At 41.5% G+C, this 19,901-nt stretch overlaps 1 protein-coding gene and 1 long non-coding RNA gene across 3 annotated transcripts in view; both read left to right on the top strand.

The window, feature by feature from the left end:
• The window catches only part of LOC122552060, a 15,186-nt gene extending 11,237 nt beyond the window's left edge, over positions 1–3,949 (top strand). The window contains exon 3 of the long non-coding RNA XR_006312285.1: positions 3,478–3,949. This is a non-coding gene — a long non-coding RNA (uncharacterized LOC122552060). The remainder of the gene's footprint in view (positions 1–3,477) is intronic.
• A 14,927-nt stretch (positions 3,950–18,876) lies between these two features.
• The window catches only part of dgkh (diacylglycerol kinase, eta), a 566,607-nt gene continuing 565,582 nt past the window's right edge, over positions 18,877–19,901 (top strand). The window contains exon 1 of one of the 2 annotated variants that reach the window (XM_043694440.1): positions 18,877–19,164. Coding sequence is in view for 1 of the 2 variants with exons in the window: in XM_043694442.1 (XP_043550377.1) it covers positions 19,114–19,164 (51 nt within the window). In the remaining variant the exon portion in view is untranslated. The remainder of the gene's footprint in view (positions 19,165–19,901) is intronic. The other variant, XM_043694442.1, reaches the window with a different exon arrangement.

Below are 19,901 nucleotides of genomic sequence, written 5' to 3'. Positions count from 1 at the left end.
CACCTTGACCTCTTTCCACCTATCGCATTTCCAACGCCCCTCCCCCAAGTCCCTCCTCCCTACCTTTTATCTTAGCCTACTGGACACACTTTCCTCATTCCTGACGAAGGGCTTATGCCCGAAACGTCGATTCTCCTGTTCCCTGGGTGCTGCCTGACCTGCTGCGCTGTTCCAGCAACACATTTTCAGCTCTGATCTCCAGCATCTGCAGACCTCACTTTCTCCTCTAGATAATCCTGGGAATTACAGACCAGTCAGTCTGACATTGGTGGTGGGTAAATTATTGAAGAGCATTCTGAGAGAAGGGATTTATGGTAATTTGGAAAAGCGTAACTTGATTAGAGATACGCTTTGTGCGGGGCAGGTCATGCCTCACAAGCCTAATTGAATTCTTTGAGAATGTGACAAAACAAATTGATGAAGGTAGAGTCATGAATCTGGTGTATATGGAGTTTAGCAAGACGTTTGATAAGTTTCCCCATGGTAGGCTCATTCAGAAAGTAAGGAGGCATGGGATAGAGGGAAATTTGGCTGTCTGGATACAGAATTGGCTGGCCATAGAAGACAGAGGGTGGCAGTAGATGGAAAGTATTTGGCCTGGAGCTTGGTGACCAGTGGTGTTCCACAGGGATTGGTTCTGGGACCTCTGCTCTTTGTGATTTTTATAAATGACTTGGATGAGGAACTGGAAGGGTGGGTCAGTAAGTTTGTCAATGACACAAAGGTTGTTGGAGTTGTGGATAATCATAGAGTCATAGAGATGGACAGCACAGAAACAGACACTTTGTTCCAGCTCGTTCATGCCAACCAGATATTCTAACCTAATCTAGTCCCATTTGCCAGCACTTGGCCCATATCCCTCTAAACCCTTCCTGTTCATATACCCATCCAGATGCCTTTTAAATGCTGTAATTGTACCAGCCTCCACCACTTCCTCTGGCTGCTCCACGTACCATCCTCTGCATCAAAAGGTTGTTCCTTCGGTCCCTTTTATATCTTTCCCCTCTCATCCTAAACTTATGCCCTCAAATTCTTGGACGCCCCTACCCCAGGGAAATAACCTTGTCTCTTTACCCTATCTATGCCCCTCATGATTTTATAAACTCTATAAGGTCACCCCTCAGCCTCTGACGCTGGGAAAACAGCCCCAGCCTGTTCAGCCTCTCCCTATAGTTCAAATCCTCCAAACCTGGCAACATCCTTACAAATCTTTTCTGAACCCTTTCAAGTGTCACAACATCCTTCCGATAGGAAGGAGACCAGAATTGCACACAATATTCCAAAAGCGGCCTAAACAATGTCCTGTACAGCTGCAACATGACCTCCCAACTCCTGTACTCAACTTGGGTGGCAATTTTGAGGGATCTATGGATGTGGACCCCAAGATTCCTCTGTTCCTCCACACTGCCAAAAATCCTGTCTTTAACCCTGTAATCTGCATTCAAAATTGACTTTCCAAAGTGAATCACTTCATACTTTTCCAGGTTGAACTCCATCTGCCACTTCGTAGCCCAGTTCTGCATCCTGTCAATGTCCCTTTGCAACCTACAACAGTGGCACGATGGCTCAGTGATTAGCACTGCTGCCTTACAGCACCAGGGACCTGGGTTGAATTGCAGCCTTGGGTGACTGTCTGTGTGAAGTTTGTACATTCTCCCTGTGTCTGCGTGGGTTTCCTCCCACAGTCCAAAGATGTGCAGGTTAGGTGAATTGGCCATGTTAAATTGCCCATAGATTTAGCTGCATTAGTCAGGGGTAAATATGGGGAATGGGTCTGGATGGGTTACTCTTCGGAGGGTCGGTGTGGACGAGTTGGGCCAAAGGGCCTGTTTCCACACTGTAGGGAATCTAATCTAATCTAATCATACTCAACACTCTGAAATGGATTCTTCACAATCCTACCTACCTGCAACCCGACTTTCAAGTAACTATGAACCTGCGCTCCAAGATCTCTTTGTTCAGCAACACTCCCCAGGACCTTACCATTAAGTGTACAAGTCCTGCTCTAATATGCTTTTCCAAAATGTAGCACCTCACATTTATCTAAATAGTGTGGAGGGCTGGTGTAGGTTGCAAAGAGACATTGACTGGATGCAGAACCGGGCTGAGAAGTGGCAGATGGAGTTCAACTTGGAAAAGTGTAAAGTGATTCACTTTGGAAAGTCGAATTTGAACGCAGATTACAGGGTTAAAGGCAGAATGTTTGGCAGTGTGGAGGAACAGAGGAATCTTAGGGTCCACATCCATAGATCCCTCAAAATTGCCACCCAAGTTGATAAGGTTATTAAGAAGGTGTATGGTGTGTTGGCATTCATTAGCAGGGGAATTGAGTGTAAGAGCCGCAAAATAATGTTGCAGCTTCATAAAGCCCTGGTTAGATCACACTTGGAACATTGTGTTCAGTTCTGGTCACCTCATTATAGGAAGGATGTGGAAACCAGAGATAGGGTGCAGAGGAGATTTACCATGATGCTGCCTGGATTGGAGGGCATGTCTTATGAAAAAAAATTGAGGGAGCTAGGGCTTTTCTCATTGGAGTGAAGAAGGATGAGAGGGGACTTGATAGAGGTGTACAAGATGATAAGAGGAATAGATAGTCAGAGACTTTTTCCCAGGGCAGAAGTGGCTATCACAAGGGGGCATAATTTTAAGGTGATTGAAGAAAGGTTTAGAGGAGATATCAGAGGTAGGTTCTTTACACAGAGAGTGATGGGTGCATGGAATGCATTGCCAGCAGTGGTATTAGAGTCAGAAACATTTGGGACATTTAAGCAACTCTTGGATGATCGTAAAATGAAGGGTATATACTTGTGTGTAGGTTGACCTCATGTATACATCGACCCCTCAGTTTTGGCCAAAAAAATCTGGTATTTTTCATATATGTTGTGTATAAGTCAACCCTAGTTTTTCAGGGGTGTATTCCTGACCACGTATGCAGCCTTAAAGGGCAGGATTTGCACATTTTTGATTCAAATACACATTTTTGATTCAATACCTGCGTCATCACGTTATTTGCACAATGCAATTTTGAAATCGTTAAATTGAATGTTGATAACTACATATATACTGTATATGTCTTTTTCAGCACCCCACTCTCGACTCTGATCTCCAGCATCTGCAGTCCTCACTTTCTCCTAGTTGATTTCAACCCTACTGACCTTGAAGAAGTTCTGTCCTTTTCCAGCAACTCACTCCTGACTCTCTCTCTCTCTCTATATATATATATATATCCTGTATATATTTATTTCTGTAATATTTACATACATATATTTGACCTGTGCATGCAAATATCTACGGTACCTTATGGCAGCCCTCAACCTTGCCTTCCCGCTGTTGCCTTAATTCCTTAGAAGTAGGTGTCGTGTACAGTTGTGCTCTGAACTTATTGTAAAACTCCCCCAAATGTTTCTGACAAAATGGCATCATGAAGAAACAAGTATACAACATGGTTTAAACTAAAAGTCATTGAATTTGCAGAGAAGAACAACAGTAGCGTAGCTGTGTTTCTGAAAGATTGAAGGGAAAAAGCCACGCAGTTAAAGGCTCTGCCAAAACAGAAGTAAGCCGAGCGAGGAAAGTTGAACAAGTGGGCCACAAACAGAAGAAAGAATTGCTGACTGGGTAGTCCAGTGTCATCAGAACGGAAGAACAGTGACTCGACGTGGCAAAAATGAAGCAAAAAAAGATGAATACAGTGATTTCAAAGCCAGTGATGGATAGTACAGTAGGTTTATGAAAATATATGATTTAGTGCTCAGACAGAAAACCATGATTGCCCAAATTAATGACAAGTTAATCTGGTTTCATCACTTTGTAATCACAAGTTGGAAGAAAAACGGGTACAAGCTCTCGTGCATCGGCAACACAGTCCAAACAATGTACAGGGCAGGTGAATTGGCCATGCTAAATTGCCCACAATGTTAGGTTCATTAGTCAGGAGTAAATGTAAGGGAATGGGTCTTGGTGGGTTACTTTTTGGTGGGTGTGGACTGGTTGGGCCAAATGGCCTGTCTCCACACTGTAGGGAATCTAATCCAGTCTAAAAAATATGGACAAAACCCTAATGAACTCTGATATGCCAGGGAGCAGAACTGTGGACAAGATTAGAACAAAAACAGTTTCGGTTAAGACTGCTGGCCATGAAAGGAGTCGATTCACTGTGGTACTTGGTTGTATGGCAGATGGAACAAAGTTAAAGCCTATGGTGATTTTTAAAAGGAAAACTCTGCCCAGGCAGAAATTTCCGAAAGGCATTGTTGTCCTCGTCCGTGAAAAAGGGTGGATGGATGAAGGTAGCTGCAAGACTTGGATTAGCAAGGTCTGGAATATGCGACCAGGTGGACTTAGAAAGGAAAAAAGCTTACTGGTTTGAGATATTTTCAGGTCACACAGAGTGTTTTCAGTGAACTTCGAACTGACATTACAATGATTCCTGGATGCCTTATGAGCATGGTGCAGCCACTGGATGTTAGCATCAATAAACCTTTCAAGGACTTAATACAGAAGAAATGGGACCCTTGGATGCAAGAACGGGGAAAAAAAGCTTCACAAAGGGTGGCAATACGCATGTTCCATTACTTGCAATTGTATGTGAGTGGATTGTTGAGTTCTGGAAGGAGATGAAAACTGAAATTGTTGTGAAAGCCTTCAAAAATATGGAATTTCTAATGTTTTAGATGGTATGGAGGATGGCTAATTATGGTCAGATGGAAGTGATGACCAATCAATTGATGAGCTTCTTGAGAGTGCAGGTGAAGATGATCCATATGACGACCTGCTTGACCCAGGCGACTGGAATGAATTATTCAGTGGTGCAATTGATGAGGACAGTGAATTTGAAGGATTCTAATCTTTTGCATGTTTCAGTAAATTTTGTTTTAAGCAGCTATCCCATAATATTTGTGATATACAGTGAGAAGAGTTTTTTGCTATGAATATCAGTTTTTTGATGGTCTTAATAAAATGCTATCAAATTTTTTTTTGTTTTTACTCTCTGTTTTTATTTCATGAATAGTGTGTTGTACAAATACCCCCGGAAGATGGCCTGACCACCTGCTGGTATGCCTATTAACTTTTGTACATAATTGAATTGAATTTATTGTCACGTATACCAAGGCACAATGAAAAGTTTTGTCTTGCGAGCTATACAGGCAGGTCACATTGTTAAATAGCATAGATAAGTAAATAATAGATATACAGTGGCAAAAACAAAAACACAGGTACAGGCGAATATTAAGAGTTTATGAGGTTGAACAGGCTAGGCTTATATCTGCTGAAGCTTAGAACAGTAAGAGGCGACCTGTTTGGAGCTGAGAGGACGCTTCCTTTCACAGGAGAATCTAGAGCTAGAGGTCATGTTTTAAATGGGTGACCCCTTATGTTTAAACAGAGATAAGACATTTTCTTCCCTGAAGGTCTTTCGTCTTGGAAATTCTCATTCTGAAAAGGTGTTGGACTTGAATAACTTTAAAGCAGAGATGGATAGATTTTTGGTAAGCAAGGCCCTGAAAGGTTATAGGGATTGTTAGGAACCATGACCTTATAAAATTGGCAGAGCTAGTTCCAGGGTTTTGAGTGGCCTGCTCCTATTCTTTGTTTGAGTGTTTAAACACTAACTAGAAGACTTTTTTTCTCCAGAAAAAGTGATATCAAATCATAAACATAATCTTCCTGCATATCTGGGTTGAAGATAGTTCTCGATTAGCATAAGCCCTAGAGAACATTGCCCACTCACATTTTTCAACCAAAACGAATATGTGTGAAAGGAGACAGGCATGGAAAATGGATGACCAGCTGGGAAAAACAGTCTTCTACAATGTGAAACAGATATGATTGCTTGCCCTTTCATTTGTTTCACTGTGTCGTCACACCTTGTTGGTTTTATTCTGTGGTGATAAACGTTAATATTAAACAACTACATTCACTGAAATTATTATTTTTTTCCTTTTATTTGAATTCCTTCTATGTCTTACGGCACCTTATAATCTGCAAATATGCCAAGTTTTACTTGGCACTTTCTGATTTGTGCTATCACCAGGACTATGCATGAACTCAAGTCTGCGTTATTATATCCTAATGGATTTTGCCCATTGTGTGGTCTGGGGTATTGAGTGACTGTACCAAACTCTTGAGACTGCTTTACTGGAGTCTGCTGCATATGTCTGTACCTTATCTAAGAATGAGCATTGTCAGACTCCCAGGAGTTCCTGTAACCTCTATTTCCATTTGAAATATAAAAGGCTGATAAAAGCTCTCTCGTACAGGTCTTCATTTCTCTTTTCTTAGAATCTTGATAACATGTGACTGTTGATGTCTGAGTTACATTAACTTCATATTATCATTAATACATTAATTCCTACTGTATTGCACTTTCATGAAACGAAGTAGGCCAGATTAGATCTCCAACATTCATAATATGCTATATTCAACTCAAATAGCAATTGATATTCTTTGGACCTATGGGCAAGTACAGTATGTCCTTAGTATGTGAGCAAATCTCCCAGGTCACTGCTTGTGAATCATCTGGAACATATTGCTAACTTCTTCTGGAATCATAGGGCCAATCCTTAGAGTTTCCCTGTGAGTCAGTGGTCTAATTAGGCAAATTTGCGTATGTGTAATTGTTTTAAGAAACATGATATCAACCTCATTGCAATTCTAATGAAAGAAATTCTGTCTCAACTACAGAACCACTCATCATGAAATTACTGTCCTCCTTTATCTTTGGAATATAGTTTTATACTTCACACATGTAACATTGGAAGTCTGACATTTCAAATATGATACCAGGAATATGATAAATACACACGAGACTGAAGCTTTTTTTTTGACACATATTTCACTGAGCGAAACCAAAAACAATGGATTAATATTCTCATTCAAGTGTTGTTTACATTCAAAATTCAGTCAAACTGTTGCAGGGCATACTGCAAATCCTCATCTTTCTGTCTGGTTTGGAGTTTTGCTAAAGTTAACGAGTCTAACCACAAAAAGAATTCGCTTTTTGGGACCATCACCATTCTGGAATCCCAGCCAACACCAGAGTCAATTTTATGAGGCCCCCGTCTTTGTTGGATTTAAATCTAAATCTAGCAGATACATGGGAACACCACCACCACCAAGCCACTCACCATTCTGACTTGGAAATATTTCACCACTCCTTCACTGTCACTGGGTCAAAATCCTGCAATTCCCTCCCACAAGGCGTTGTGGGTTGACCCACAGCAGGTGGACAACAGCGATTCAAGGCAGCTCACTGACATCTTATCAAGGGCAAATAGGGATAAGCAATAAATGCTGGCCAGCCAGCAATGCCCACATCCCACAAATTATTTTTAAAGAAAGATAAATAATTGTCTTTCACACATTTGTTATAAATATCAACTACTCCATGTCACATAGTGGAAAATATACTGTTTTTGTGATGTAGGAAACACAATTTGGGGAAGACACAATCACCAATGAATTGGGAAGAACTCTGTTGGACTCGTTCAAATCGTATAATGGGACTGACTTATACCCATCAGAGAGGGCAGATGGCACCTTGGTAAGACCATCTGAAAGACAGCACCTATGATGGGGCAGCATTCCCTCAGTACTGACCCTTCAACGGCAATGCAATCCCTCAGTATTGACTCTCTGATAGTGCAGCTCTCCTCAGAATGCCCCACCGACAGTGTGGAACTCCCTAGGTACTAACCCTTTGGCAATGAGAAGCTCTCTTACTATTGACCTTTCAAAACTATGGTGCTCCTTTAGTACTGATCCTTTGACAGTGCAGAACTTTGTCAGCACTGAACCTCCAACAGTGCAGTTCTTCGTCAGTACTGAACCTCCAGAAATATGGTGATGTCTTAGTAGTGGTCCCTTGACAATTCAGCCGTCCCTCTTCCCTTTCTTTCAGCTTTATTTGTTGCATTCTCTGTCATTATGTCCTCAATCCTCTCCCCCCACTCCAGTAGGACTATCTGTTCTTTCCAGTTGGGAAGTTAGACACTGTTGTTCTGCCATTCTCACATTCCAATCACTATCAGCAGCCTTTTTCCCCCTTCTCTCCACTCCCACACTACAGTATAAATGCTGCCCTCTCCACACCTTACGTCACCCCCAGTGAAGAGTCATTTAGACTCAAAACACTAGCTTGCTCTCTCCATGGATGCTGTCTGATCTGTTGTGATTTCCAGCACTTCTTTTGTTTTAAACCTCCTCATGAGCCTGTTCTGAGCCAAAACAAAATGGCCATCAACAAATCTAGACAGAGGGTTGTACCAACTGTCTACCCCAATTCTGTGGTTTCATCACCCTTCGTTGTCCACTTAGAGGAAATATGCAGAATCCACAGGCACAACAGAAACCTTTAGGGACACAAGGGCATTGCAGAGCTGGGATATATCATTACACCCTGAGGTATCTTCATTTAATTTTGTTAAGTTTCCCCTGCAACTGTATATGTTGTTATGGACCAGGCCAGACACCCTCAAGCATTTCAAGAAGGTCGCCCAGACTCTAGCTTATTTAGTTGTTTTAGGCAGCTGTGAGGTAGATATTCCAGGAGTGATGCAGCTGGTCAAGCCACTTGACTTCAAGTCAAACAGAATTTATTTAGACACCGCCAAATCAAACACAAGCAAAAGAAAACAGAATTTAGAATAACACCTATTCGGAAATCCAACCAACACAATATCCCCACAACTTAACGGAGAAGCTGTCCCAATTTCATGCAACGTCCCCATACACACACCCCTTGGCAAAAAGGTAAGTTCAAATGCAGGTTCTTACAGGAGCGATGTTAGAGAGGGGACAGTCAGCGAGAAATGTCTGTTGAATCAGGGAACCTTTTCTCCTAGCAGCTTTCCTTGACCAGCAGCTTAGTACAGACTGCTTGCTAAAACCAAACCAAACCAAACCAAACCAGAAATAAATATCCTGAACTGGGAGAACTGGCCACTCCCCTTTTATCGTATAAGTGTTTTTAAAAAAACCTAAAAGCCTTTTCCCTAACTGTTGCCTTGGGCCGTATTTGTTAGCCATGAGCAAAGTGTCTAAACACAGATAAATCAGAATCTCTGCCTTTTACAAACCCTCTTAAAATAAAATTAAGGACAATGTAACCTTGTTAAAGGAGCAGCATCATCACAAAGTTACTGGTGGTCATTTGACTTTTGTTTTTGTTACAATCCCCCATCAGTGTCTGTTTGAAGTGTAAGTCAAGGTGGAGTAGCATGGTGGCTCAGTGGTTAGCACTACTACCCTCCAGCACCAAGAATCTGGGTTCAATTCCAGCCTCGGGCAATTGTCTGTGTGGAGTTTGCACATTCTCCCCATGTCTGTGTGGGTTTCCTCCAAGTGCTCTGATTTCCTACCACAATCCAAAGGTGTGCAGGTTAGGTTAATTGGCCATGCTAAATTGCCCATAGTGTTCAGGGATGCGTAGGTTAGGTGCATTAGTCAGGGGTAAATATAGAATAGTAGGGGAATGGGTTTGGCTGGGTTACTCTTTGGAGGGTCAGTGTGGACTTGTTGGGCCGAAGGGCCAGTTTCCACACTGTCGGGATTCTAGTCTATTCTTTTATCCAAAACGAGTAGAAACAAGGATTTCTACTTTAAGTTTCCATTATTTTTTTCAATTTATTTTGTTACAGTTCCTCATCAGGGGTTACCTAATTTGGTTAATGTTTATTAAAAAGAATAGAAAGGAAGATAGGGAGCAGCACTGTTCCCAAATCATTAGCTGAAAGTGATTGGTTCCTCAACACATAGCACAGAAAGAATTGGTCAAAGTGTTGGGACTTAAGGACAGATAAAAGGAGGGAAAGGTAGAGAGAAGGTGAGATTTATGAAGAGTATGGCAGTGTTTAGGGACAAGGCAGCTGAAGGCGTGGCAACTGGTCAAACTACTGGACATTGAGCAAAACAAATTTACTCAAACACTATAGTACAAATACAATAAAAGAAAGAAAAACTTAGAACACCTTAACTCTCTTGGAAAACTAAACAGAATAATAGATACGGTAACTATTACTAATTAACTGTTCCAATATAGTAACATCCCGTAAAATCTCTTGGCAAAGAAGCAAATTCAGAAATCAGATTTTCTCATAGGCAGTGCCCACAGTAGGAAGGGAAACCCCAGCTTCTTGCTGTAACTGAGAGACGGTACAAAAATTACCTCTACCTCTTCAAGACTTCAGCAGCTCCTGCTGAACCTAAAAGCTAAAAAAAAGAAACAGGATTCCTGGTCAGGTGAGGTGAGGAAAACTGGAAATGCTCAAGAGGTGAAATTGGGGATGACAGAGATCTCAAAGATCCCAGACACTCTGGTCCACTCGTCCTTCAATCCTCATACCTTCCAAACACCTTCCCATGCAATTGCAGAAGATGTAACACCTATTTATTTTCTTCCTTCCCACTATCCAAGGCTGAAGAGATACCTTTCAGGTGAAGCAACAATTTTTCTACACTTCAGTCAATCTAGTCCATTGTATTTGCTGCTCACAATGTGATCTCCTCTGTGTTGGTAGATAGGATTGTGAAGAGGGGGTTTGGTATGCTTTCTCTTATTGGTCAGAGTATTGAGTTCAGGAATTGGGAGGTCATGTTGCGGCTGTACAGGACATTGTCAGGGTTACAGGGATGAGGTGGGTCTGGGTGGACTCCTCTTCAGAAGGTTGGTGTTGGCTCAATGGGCTGAATGGGCTGCTTCCACACTATCAGGATTCTATTATTTGTAAGCACGTTATCTCTGCTGAAGAACAGGCATTCCAGTGTTGCAATGCATGGCTCTTACAGGCAAATTCATGATAGGGTTTCTCACTGGACCAAGAGATCCCTGTTGATTTTTAAGAGTGGCTTCTCTCTATCAACTGCCACGGACACAGGTAGAGCTGCAGAAAGAAAATGGCTTCCTCTATCATGATATCAGTTAATTCTGCCATCTTGTTTTGTAATGAAAAGGTACATGTACTTTTGGCACAAAGACCACACACAGGTCTACTACTTTTTTTTCTCTACAATGTGGAAACAGGCCATTTGGCCCAACAAATACACACTGACCCTTCAAAGAGTAACCCACCCAGGCCCATTCCCCTACTCTGTTACTCTACATTTACCCCTGACTAATACACCTAACCCACACATCCCTGAACACTATGTGCAATTTAGCATGGTCAATTCACCTAACCTGCACATCTTTAGACTGTGGGAGGAAACCGGAGCACCTGGAGGAAACCCATGCAGACACGGGGAGAATTTGCAAACTCCACACAGACGTTAGCCTGAGACTGGAATTGAACCGGATCCCTGGTACTGTGAAGCAGCAGTTCTAACCACTGAGCCACTGTACCACCCTTCTAGCTCCCCCTTTAAAGCAACTATAAAATCAAAAGTAAAATGTCAATAATGTTCCTTGCAATGGACGTCTGCAACCTCAAGTCTCCCCGTGACCTTACTGTGAAAGAGACTGATATTATGTGATTGGCAACTTTAAAGATGATGTCATGTTACATCTGAAAGATGATGCCCATCAACCTTCCTCAAAAGTGCATTTTCAAGATAACCTCAAACTGGAATTACTTTCCGTGGTTACAAAACAATGTCATCCATTACGTTGGGCATAACTTTGATTGATGCTTCATTCCTTGTGTTCTGAAGAAAGATGACACTTATAACAGGTAGGTTGAAATCCAAGGTGATTAAACATTGCACTAAAGAGATACCTTCAATAGATTTCTATCCTGGAAGAGCTAAATGGCAAGTTCTCTGGTGCAAAGCATTTTTTGAGCTCAGTGCTAAAATTGACACCTTTCCCCAAAGACACAGGAACTGACATCTTGTAGAATAGCTTCTGGTAGATATTGTTTTCTCAGTTTAGTATTGTCCATTAGCCAGGATATAGTCCAACAACATAAGGGCGGCACAGTGGCACGGTGGTTAGCACTGCTGCCTCACAGCGCCAGATACCTGGGTTCAATTCCCTCCTCAGGCGACTGACTGTATGGAATTTGCACATTCTCCTCGTGTCTGCGTGGGTTTCCTCCAGGTGCTCCGGTTTCCTCCCACAGTCCAAAGATGTGCAGGTCAGGTGAATTGGCCATGCTAAATTGCCCATAGTGTTAGGTGCATTAGGTGAAGGGCTAAATGTAGGGGTATTGGTGGGTTGCAGTTCAGCGGGTCGGTGTGGACTTGGGCCGAAGGTATGAGACTTTTTTAGATTACTTACACTGTAAGTAATCTAAAAAAAAGTAATCTAATCTAAAAAAAACATATGGATTGTATCATCAAGAATCCACCGGGTTGTCTCTAAATAGCAGATGACATCACACAATACATGCCAGAAGGACACATGCAAATGACACTAACCTCCATTAGCTCATGGCAGTGATAAGAAAACATGGCCTTATTTTCATCAGGAAAAGAACATCAAGTCAACTTGAGTCAAATACATTTCTGGTGATCAATCTATTCACCACATGGTATGAGACTTTACTGAAATAAATACAAAATCCAGAAGCTGTCCACATTACAAAACAAAGATGACACAGAACGATATCTTTTTTTCAACTGTTCAACCTCATATATTCCAAATTTTGCAGAAAAAAAACTTCTCTTTTAGAATCTTCTCCACAAAAAACACACCAGGCTAATGATATCACCAGCATACTTTTTAATTTCTCAAAAATGCTTTGGTATCCAGCAAGTGGTCATTCATATTATTATCTCCAAAGAGAACCATTAATGTAGATGTATCTAAGAAAAGCTTTGGACCATGTCTATTAGAGGATGACAAAGTTAAAAATCACACAACACCAGGTTATAGTCCAACAGGTTTAATTGGAAACACAAGCCTCTTTATGACAGCTCAGGTGAACTACTCCAACTTAGAAAGGGAAATTCTCCCTTTTGAAAACAGCTTCTTTATTCAACAATCACAGTACAGGTTTGGGGCAGCAATAGAATCCTGAAACATAGTTCTTCCAAGAGCCCTATTATACACAGTTCTTCCATATCATTACTATAGCGTTACATTTTTCAACGATAGTACACAAAGGTTGGAAGGGCTTCTGTCCTGGGAGACAGGAGATAGGTTAAAAATGTGCTAAATGGGGGCTGCTACTTCTGATGGGATGTCTGGTCTGCTTGCATAATTACAGGTGTTAGTTCTTTTGTTTTTTAAATGAGTAAATGTTAGTAAAAATAGTTGGCCTTTTTCTCTAAATAAGTTAGAAATCGTAATAAAAGAATGAAGGATATTAAGCTGATGACTGCAGCTGTGTGAGATTTATTTACTATTTGCTGGTATAAGCTTCATTCATTCATTTCAAGCAAGCACTGTTTTGACAATTAATTTCTTAAAGGGATAATGGCCCATTTAAAAGGTAATGTTAAAAGATATTTAACAGGTAATATTTAGTGGAGACTTGATGGGGATGGTATTGTTCTGTATGCTGAGGTAAACACTGCTTGTAGTAAGGGTTAATAAGGTGTGGAAATGCAGTGATGGGTTTGAAAGGGTTGTTCTCAAATTTAGATATGAAAGAAACCATGTTATGGTAAATAACGGGTTAGTAAAAGGTTGTGAATGACTGAACGAGAACCCAGTATTCCTGAATCTCACAAGCTATCATCATGATAGCTTGTGAGTGAGTTAATAAAAATAGCCTGTAACACAATATCTCAAAATGCAATATCTCACAGTATCTAAGAGAGGCCTCAGAGCATGTCTATTATAGGATGACAAGCCTCTTTATGACAGCTCAGGTGAACTACTCCAACTTAGAAAGGGAAATTCTCGCTCTAGATTTCAAGATGCAGCAGGTTCATGCACACCTCATTGACAAGCAGTTCGTTGTTCATACTGACCGCAAACTGTTGGAAATTATACATCTAAAACCAATCACAATTGCACCCAATGACTGAAATGATGATCACTCCAAAGGTATGATTTAGGGGTGGTTGGTGGTTCAGTGGTTAGCACTGCTGACCTCCAAAAATAAAGATATTATCCTCTATTGAATCTGTTGAATCCATGTCTCCACAGTGATCACATTCATTTTAGTCCTAGCCAAGCAGAACAGATTCAGCAAGCTACATGTGATATTGACCAGCTGCAACAGCTCAAAAAGATTCTCATTAAAGAAGGGTTTGAACTCATTCAACAGGTCCTTGAACGAACATGTTCCTTCTGGCCATTGGGTGAAGTTCATTCAATGATTTCAGCAGCAGGGAGAATTGATTGAGGCACTTTTGACAGATTTATATTCATTAGCAATATGTTGAGTGTATGGAATTTTAAAATATAAATTAATTAGAGATCGTATCATAGAAGGTGTCAGGGCAGTGAATTGTTAGATTTCCTTCAATCTAAAGAGGTGCCCATGTTGGAACAGGTGATCCTACATATGACTCAGGCAGAGATCAGGCCCAAAGACAGTGGGATACAAGAAACCTTTGGGATTCTCCCAACACACTTGGATGGGTGGCCTCACTGTTACCCTCTTGATGGCCACCAAAATACCAAAAGACCAAGAATCAATGACAATGTCATTGACCACATTTGGCTATTCAAGGGATAGGTCAGCGCAAAACCACAAATACAATTAATGTCCAGCAGGGGGAGCCGGGTATTATGACAGAGGGAGATTGGCACACTTCAAGAAATACTGCAAAAAAGTAACACTTTCATCACCACAAGAAAAATCCTACAAAGGAACAGGTACCTGACAAATTAAAATCATTTACATAGAAAAGAAAAGGTCTTGCAAATAAAGGATGAAGAACAGTCTGCTTGGGTTTCCTTTGCTCAGTCTGGTTTCCTACCACAGTCCAAAAATGTGAAGATTAGGTGGATTGGCCATGCTAATTTGCCCCATAGTATCCAGGGATTGTCCTATAGTGTCCACACAAGGTGGATTAGTTATGGCAAATGTGGGGTTGTGGGGATAGGATGGTGGGCTGGGTCTGGGTGGGATGCTATTCTGAAGCTCAGTGCAGACTTGATAGGCCAAAGAGCCTCTTGTTGCACCGTAGGGATTCTATGATTCTATGTGCACAAAAGTAAGCCAGTACCTTGTAAGATGAGATCAAGGAGAGTCAATAGAGGTTCTCGACCATCATTTAAAGGTACAAGGGTACAAGGTACAAGAATTTAAACTTGACACAGGAGCGCAGCTTAAATATTGGCTGACAACTTTTTAGGTTAAAGTCAGTGAATGTTCAACGACATAAAACTGCAAGGTCCAGGGGGCACAGATCTTCAGGTGCATGGTCAATTCATCCCAAATGTTAGTCACAAAGTTCAAAGGGAAGGAAACAGCGAGTGAGGATAATGGTTTCTTTTTCAGGTTGACAACCTATACCCATTGGTGCCCCACAGAGATCAGTACTGGCGCTGCACCAGTTTACAAAACATATTAATGACTTAAAGGAAGGAAGTGAATATACTGTCGCCAAATTTGCAAATGACACAAAAATAGATGGAAAGCCAAGTAGTGAGAAGGGCACAAAAAGTTTACTGAGAGAGATTGATAGGTTAGATAAGTGGGCACAAAAATTTGGCACCTTGAGTAGAATGTGGGAAAATGTGATATTGTTTAGTTTGGAAGGGAGAACAAAAGAATAGAATATTATTTAGCTCAAGAAAAATGTCATAAAGCTGTAAAACAAATGGACTTGAGGGACTTGTGCATAAAACCAGAAAGCTAGTACACTGGTGCAGCAGGTAATCAGGAAGGCAAATGGAGTTTTGCTCCTTATTTCAAGGGGGGTTGGAATACAAGAATAGGGAAGTCTTACTGCAATTATATAAGGTGATGATGGAGTACAGTGAACAGTTTTGGTTCCCTTATTTAAAGAAAGACATTATTTCATTTGAGGCAGTTCAGAGAAGTTTCACGAGGGCGATCCCATATGGAGCGATTGTCTTATGAGCAAAGGTTGAGCAGGCTGGGATTCTATCCATTGGAATTCAGAAGAATGGGAGGTGATCTCATTGAAATATGTCCCATTCATAAATGTTCTGATGAAGAGTCACTGGACTCGAAATGTTAACTCTGCTTTCTCTCCACAGATGCTACCAGAGCCGCCGAGTTTCATCAGCAATTTCTATTTTTGTTTCAACATTCTTAAAGACTTGATGGGGTAAATATTGAGGTGATGTTTCCCCTCATGAGAGAGTTTAGGACCAGTGAGCATCATCTCAGGATATAGCGGTGCAAATTTAAGACTGAGATGAGAAGGAATTTCTTCTCTCAGACAATTGTCACTCTTTGGAAATCTTTGCCACGCAGAGGCCAAAGCATTGTACATATTTACAGCTGAGATAGATTCTTAATCAGTAGGGAATCAAGGGTGCAGGAATCAAGGGTGACTCATCATCACTTTATACAATTACAGTTAGACTTCCCTATTCTTCTATTCCAATCCCCTCAAGTCCCTTTATATTACAGCTTTATGCAATTTTTATTCAGCTAAATAATATTCTATTCTTTTGTTCTTCATTCCTGATGAAGAACTTTTGCTTGAAATGTTGACTCTCCTTGGATGCTGTCTGACCAGCTGTGCTTTTCCAGCACTACACTTTTTGACAGGGAATCAAGGGTTACAGGGAAAGAGTAGGAAAGTGGATGTGGGTAATATTGGATAAGCTATGATCCTAATGAATTGGGGAACAGGCTTGACAGTCCAAATGGCCTACTCTTATGGACAAGAGATGAGTGAGGTGTTCTGAAGGATCATAACACTTCACAACTGAACGTAAATCTATGTCCTGCTGTCTTTGAGAGAATGGATATGGTGCTCCAAATGGAGGAGAATTTTACCAAGAATTTCCTAAGATATTCAGAGCCTTCTGAAAATTAAAACAGGAATACCACATTATTCTGCAACATTACAAATGCTTTCCTGAGTCCTCATTATGTTGTACAGCTAGCTAACTGCTCTCGGAGTTCCCTGAGCCTCGACTACAAAGAACCTATGGAGATCTCCATACCCTCCGTACATATACACGGTCTTCTTGCCTCTCTGCCTGTCATCAACTAAGGACTCATTTTCACTGATTCCCAAATTGTCTTCAATAACCTATGAAACCTTTTCAATAGGTCCCGTCCCTATTTCTAGGCAGAATTAAATGTAACCAATGTTTTGGAACAGGCAAATGTGACACCCTTGAAATTATCCGTATCCCTGAATGTGATAACGTTCACCAGGTTCTGGCTTCCACAGCACAAACTGATAAAACAAAAACATAATTCATGCAACAAAAAGATGCTAAGCCCATCTGCCTGTATACGCGAAGGAAAATTCTCCATCCTCCAATGGAAAAGATTGGACAGCTTGATTAAAAAAAAGTAGGGTCATTGCTACATGACACATTGGTGCTCAGGTCTGGTCACAATTTCAAACTCAGAAGAGAGTTAAGATTATGTATTGATCTCACTCAGTTAAACAAAGGAATTCAAAGAGAAGTCTATCTGATTTTGTCAGTTGACAACAGTTTGACCAAATTAGCAAGAAGCAAGTTCTTACTAAGTTAGAACCAAACAGTGAATTGTAGCAAATATCTCTAGGCTCTAAGTCAAGACTGCTGACTGTATTCATCATGCCTTTTGGATGGTATTATTTTACTCATTTATCGTTTGGAATTTTGTCAACACCAGAGATTCTTCAGAGAGTGTGTCAGGGATTCTGGTATGTAAATAAGGAGCTGTTTGTTACATGGACAAAATCCTACTACATGTAAGACAAAAAAGGAACATGGCCTTGAATTATTGACATGTTAAGAACATTACAGAATGCAAAACTTACATTCAATCAGAAGGGCCTTCCATTCAGTTGATCTGCTCCTCCCACCTTTTTCTAGATTATAAAACCCATTCTTTCACCTTTTCTCTCATCAGTTCTGAAGAGAGAATTTTGGATTTTAAACATGGGAGGCAATCTCAATGAGACATTCAAGGTTAGGAGTTTGATAAGGTAACCACTAAAAGACTGCTTCTGTTGGTCAGGGAATCTAAAACACGGGGTACAGGGCAAGGGTAAGGGGGCAATCACTTAGGACTGAGATGAGAAATTAATCAAAGGGTTGTGAATCCACACAATTCTCTACCCAGGGGGTGGTTGTCCATTGTTAAATATTTTTAGGGCTGGGATAGACCATCTCTTGGGAAATTAGAGGCATAGGGTTTAGGCAGGAAAGTACAGTTGAATTCCAAGATCAGCCATGAACTTAATGAGCATTGAAGGCTTGATGAGCCAAATGGTTTACTCCTGACCCCATTTCCTGTGTTCTTATGAGTTTCAAATGAATAGGTAAGGGCAACATTTGCCTTGCAAAGATCAATACATGGAGATTCAGTTTTGGAGATAGTCATATTGCCATCCTGATTGGATAATGATTTTAGAGGATTTAAACAGAGGATGTTCAGTGTTGTCCTAACTGTCTATTACAATATTGCAAAGAAAGTTAGTTTTGCTTTAATTAGACACTAGAAACGTAAAAAAAAGACTCCCAGAAGGAACGCGACTGCCCATTGTCGATTCACTTCAACCAGAAAGGTACGCAAGCTGATGTATTATCTCAGCATCAATGCCAAATGGAGGCTGGTTGGAATTTGATTAATCTATGGACAACACAATGGGTCCTTCCCAAGGTGTGAGAATTTAAAGCGTGTGAGGGAATTCCAACATTGGACGGCACCAATTGAAATGCTCATTTGGGAAGTCACTACTGACACGATAGACCACATGGCCTCCATCGCTTTAGATCATCTGCCCGTCATTTGTTGTGTTCACTGAACCAAACACCTTGGGCATGGATACACCCGGGCCGACGGCGCTACGCGAATGCAGGTAGTGGCTGCCCAGGGAAAGCCTTGCTCCTCAACCCTCGGCTGCGTCACCGACATCTCGGGAGATGGTCCAGCTCCTTATTAGGACAGAGAGTGAATCACGTGGAGGCGATACAAGCAAAACAAAAACAGCCCTCCTCCTGTCTGCTTGCTTCAGCAGTGTGGGAGAGGGAGGGGATAGGAGCTAGTCGGCGGCTGAGCTGCTGAGAGATCTGGATGCACAGAGCATTGCTGCAGAGGTTCCCCGGCAGGCAGGGCTGCTGAGCTCAGTATGGAGGATCTGTATCACTCTTACAGCCGGAGTCCCGTCTGGGAAGAACTGGTGGGTAAACTTCACTTCTCATCGCTTTGACTCTGGTGCCAGGGATGTCCGTCATGGTTTTGTAAGTTGGAAATTAAGATGACGGGGATGGTCACATTGCATGGCTGGAGGGGGCGAAGGTGAAGTAACAAGCTGTTTTTTTGTGCCTGATCTTTTGTTAGTGAGTTGTGGGATGGCAGTGCTGTAAATATGGGGTGTCTGACTTGTGACAACAACAGGGACAGCGCCTCTCACCAGAACATACAAGATTTTCCGACCGGGGAGTGGGGTAAAAATAACAGGGAGGCTGTGAAGTTCAAACAGGCTAAAGCTGGAGAGGGGAGATGAAGGCGTTGAGATTTGAGCCTGATTGGGTGCACTCTGACTGATCCAACTCCAGGAGCCGAGCAGCCGCGTTTCAATTCATCAATATCCGAGACGGGGGTGGGAAGTCGTTTCGAAATTGTTTGATCTCATGATTGCCTCACCCATTGTTCATGTAAAAAAGACACAGAAGGACTGGAAACCTTCACTCCGCCCTTCGCAGTCTTTCCAATAAATTAGCATTCGTTAAAAACCTGCATGGGTCTGCCGGATCGAAAATATTGTCGCTGTGTTTTTTTTCTGCCCCATGAAATTAAAGTTCCTTGTCCGATATATCAAACTGCATAACCCAAATACGGCGTGATTCGCAGCTTTCGTTCCTTGCTGGGTTCGTGTATCGAAATTTGGGCAATTTAATATCAAATTGATTCAGT

The sequence above is a fragment of the Chiloscyllium plagiosum genome, chromosome 7, assembly GCF_004010195.1.
Source record: "Chiloscyllium plagiosum isolate BGI_BamShark_2017 chromosome 7, ASM401019v2, whole genome shotgun sequence".
In the NCBI taxonomy this organism is placed as follows: domain Eukaryota; kingdom Metazoa; phylum Chordata; class Chondrichthyes; order Orectolobiformes; family Hemiscylliidae; genus Chiloscyllium; species Chiloscyllium plagiosum.
The sequence above is the reverse complement of the archived record's forward strand: the minus strand, read 5'-3'. Positions and strand labels throughout refer to the sequence as shown.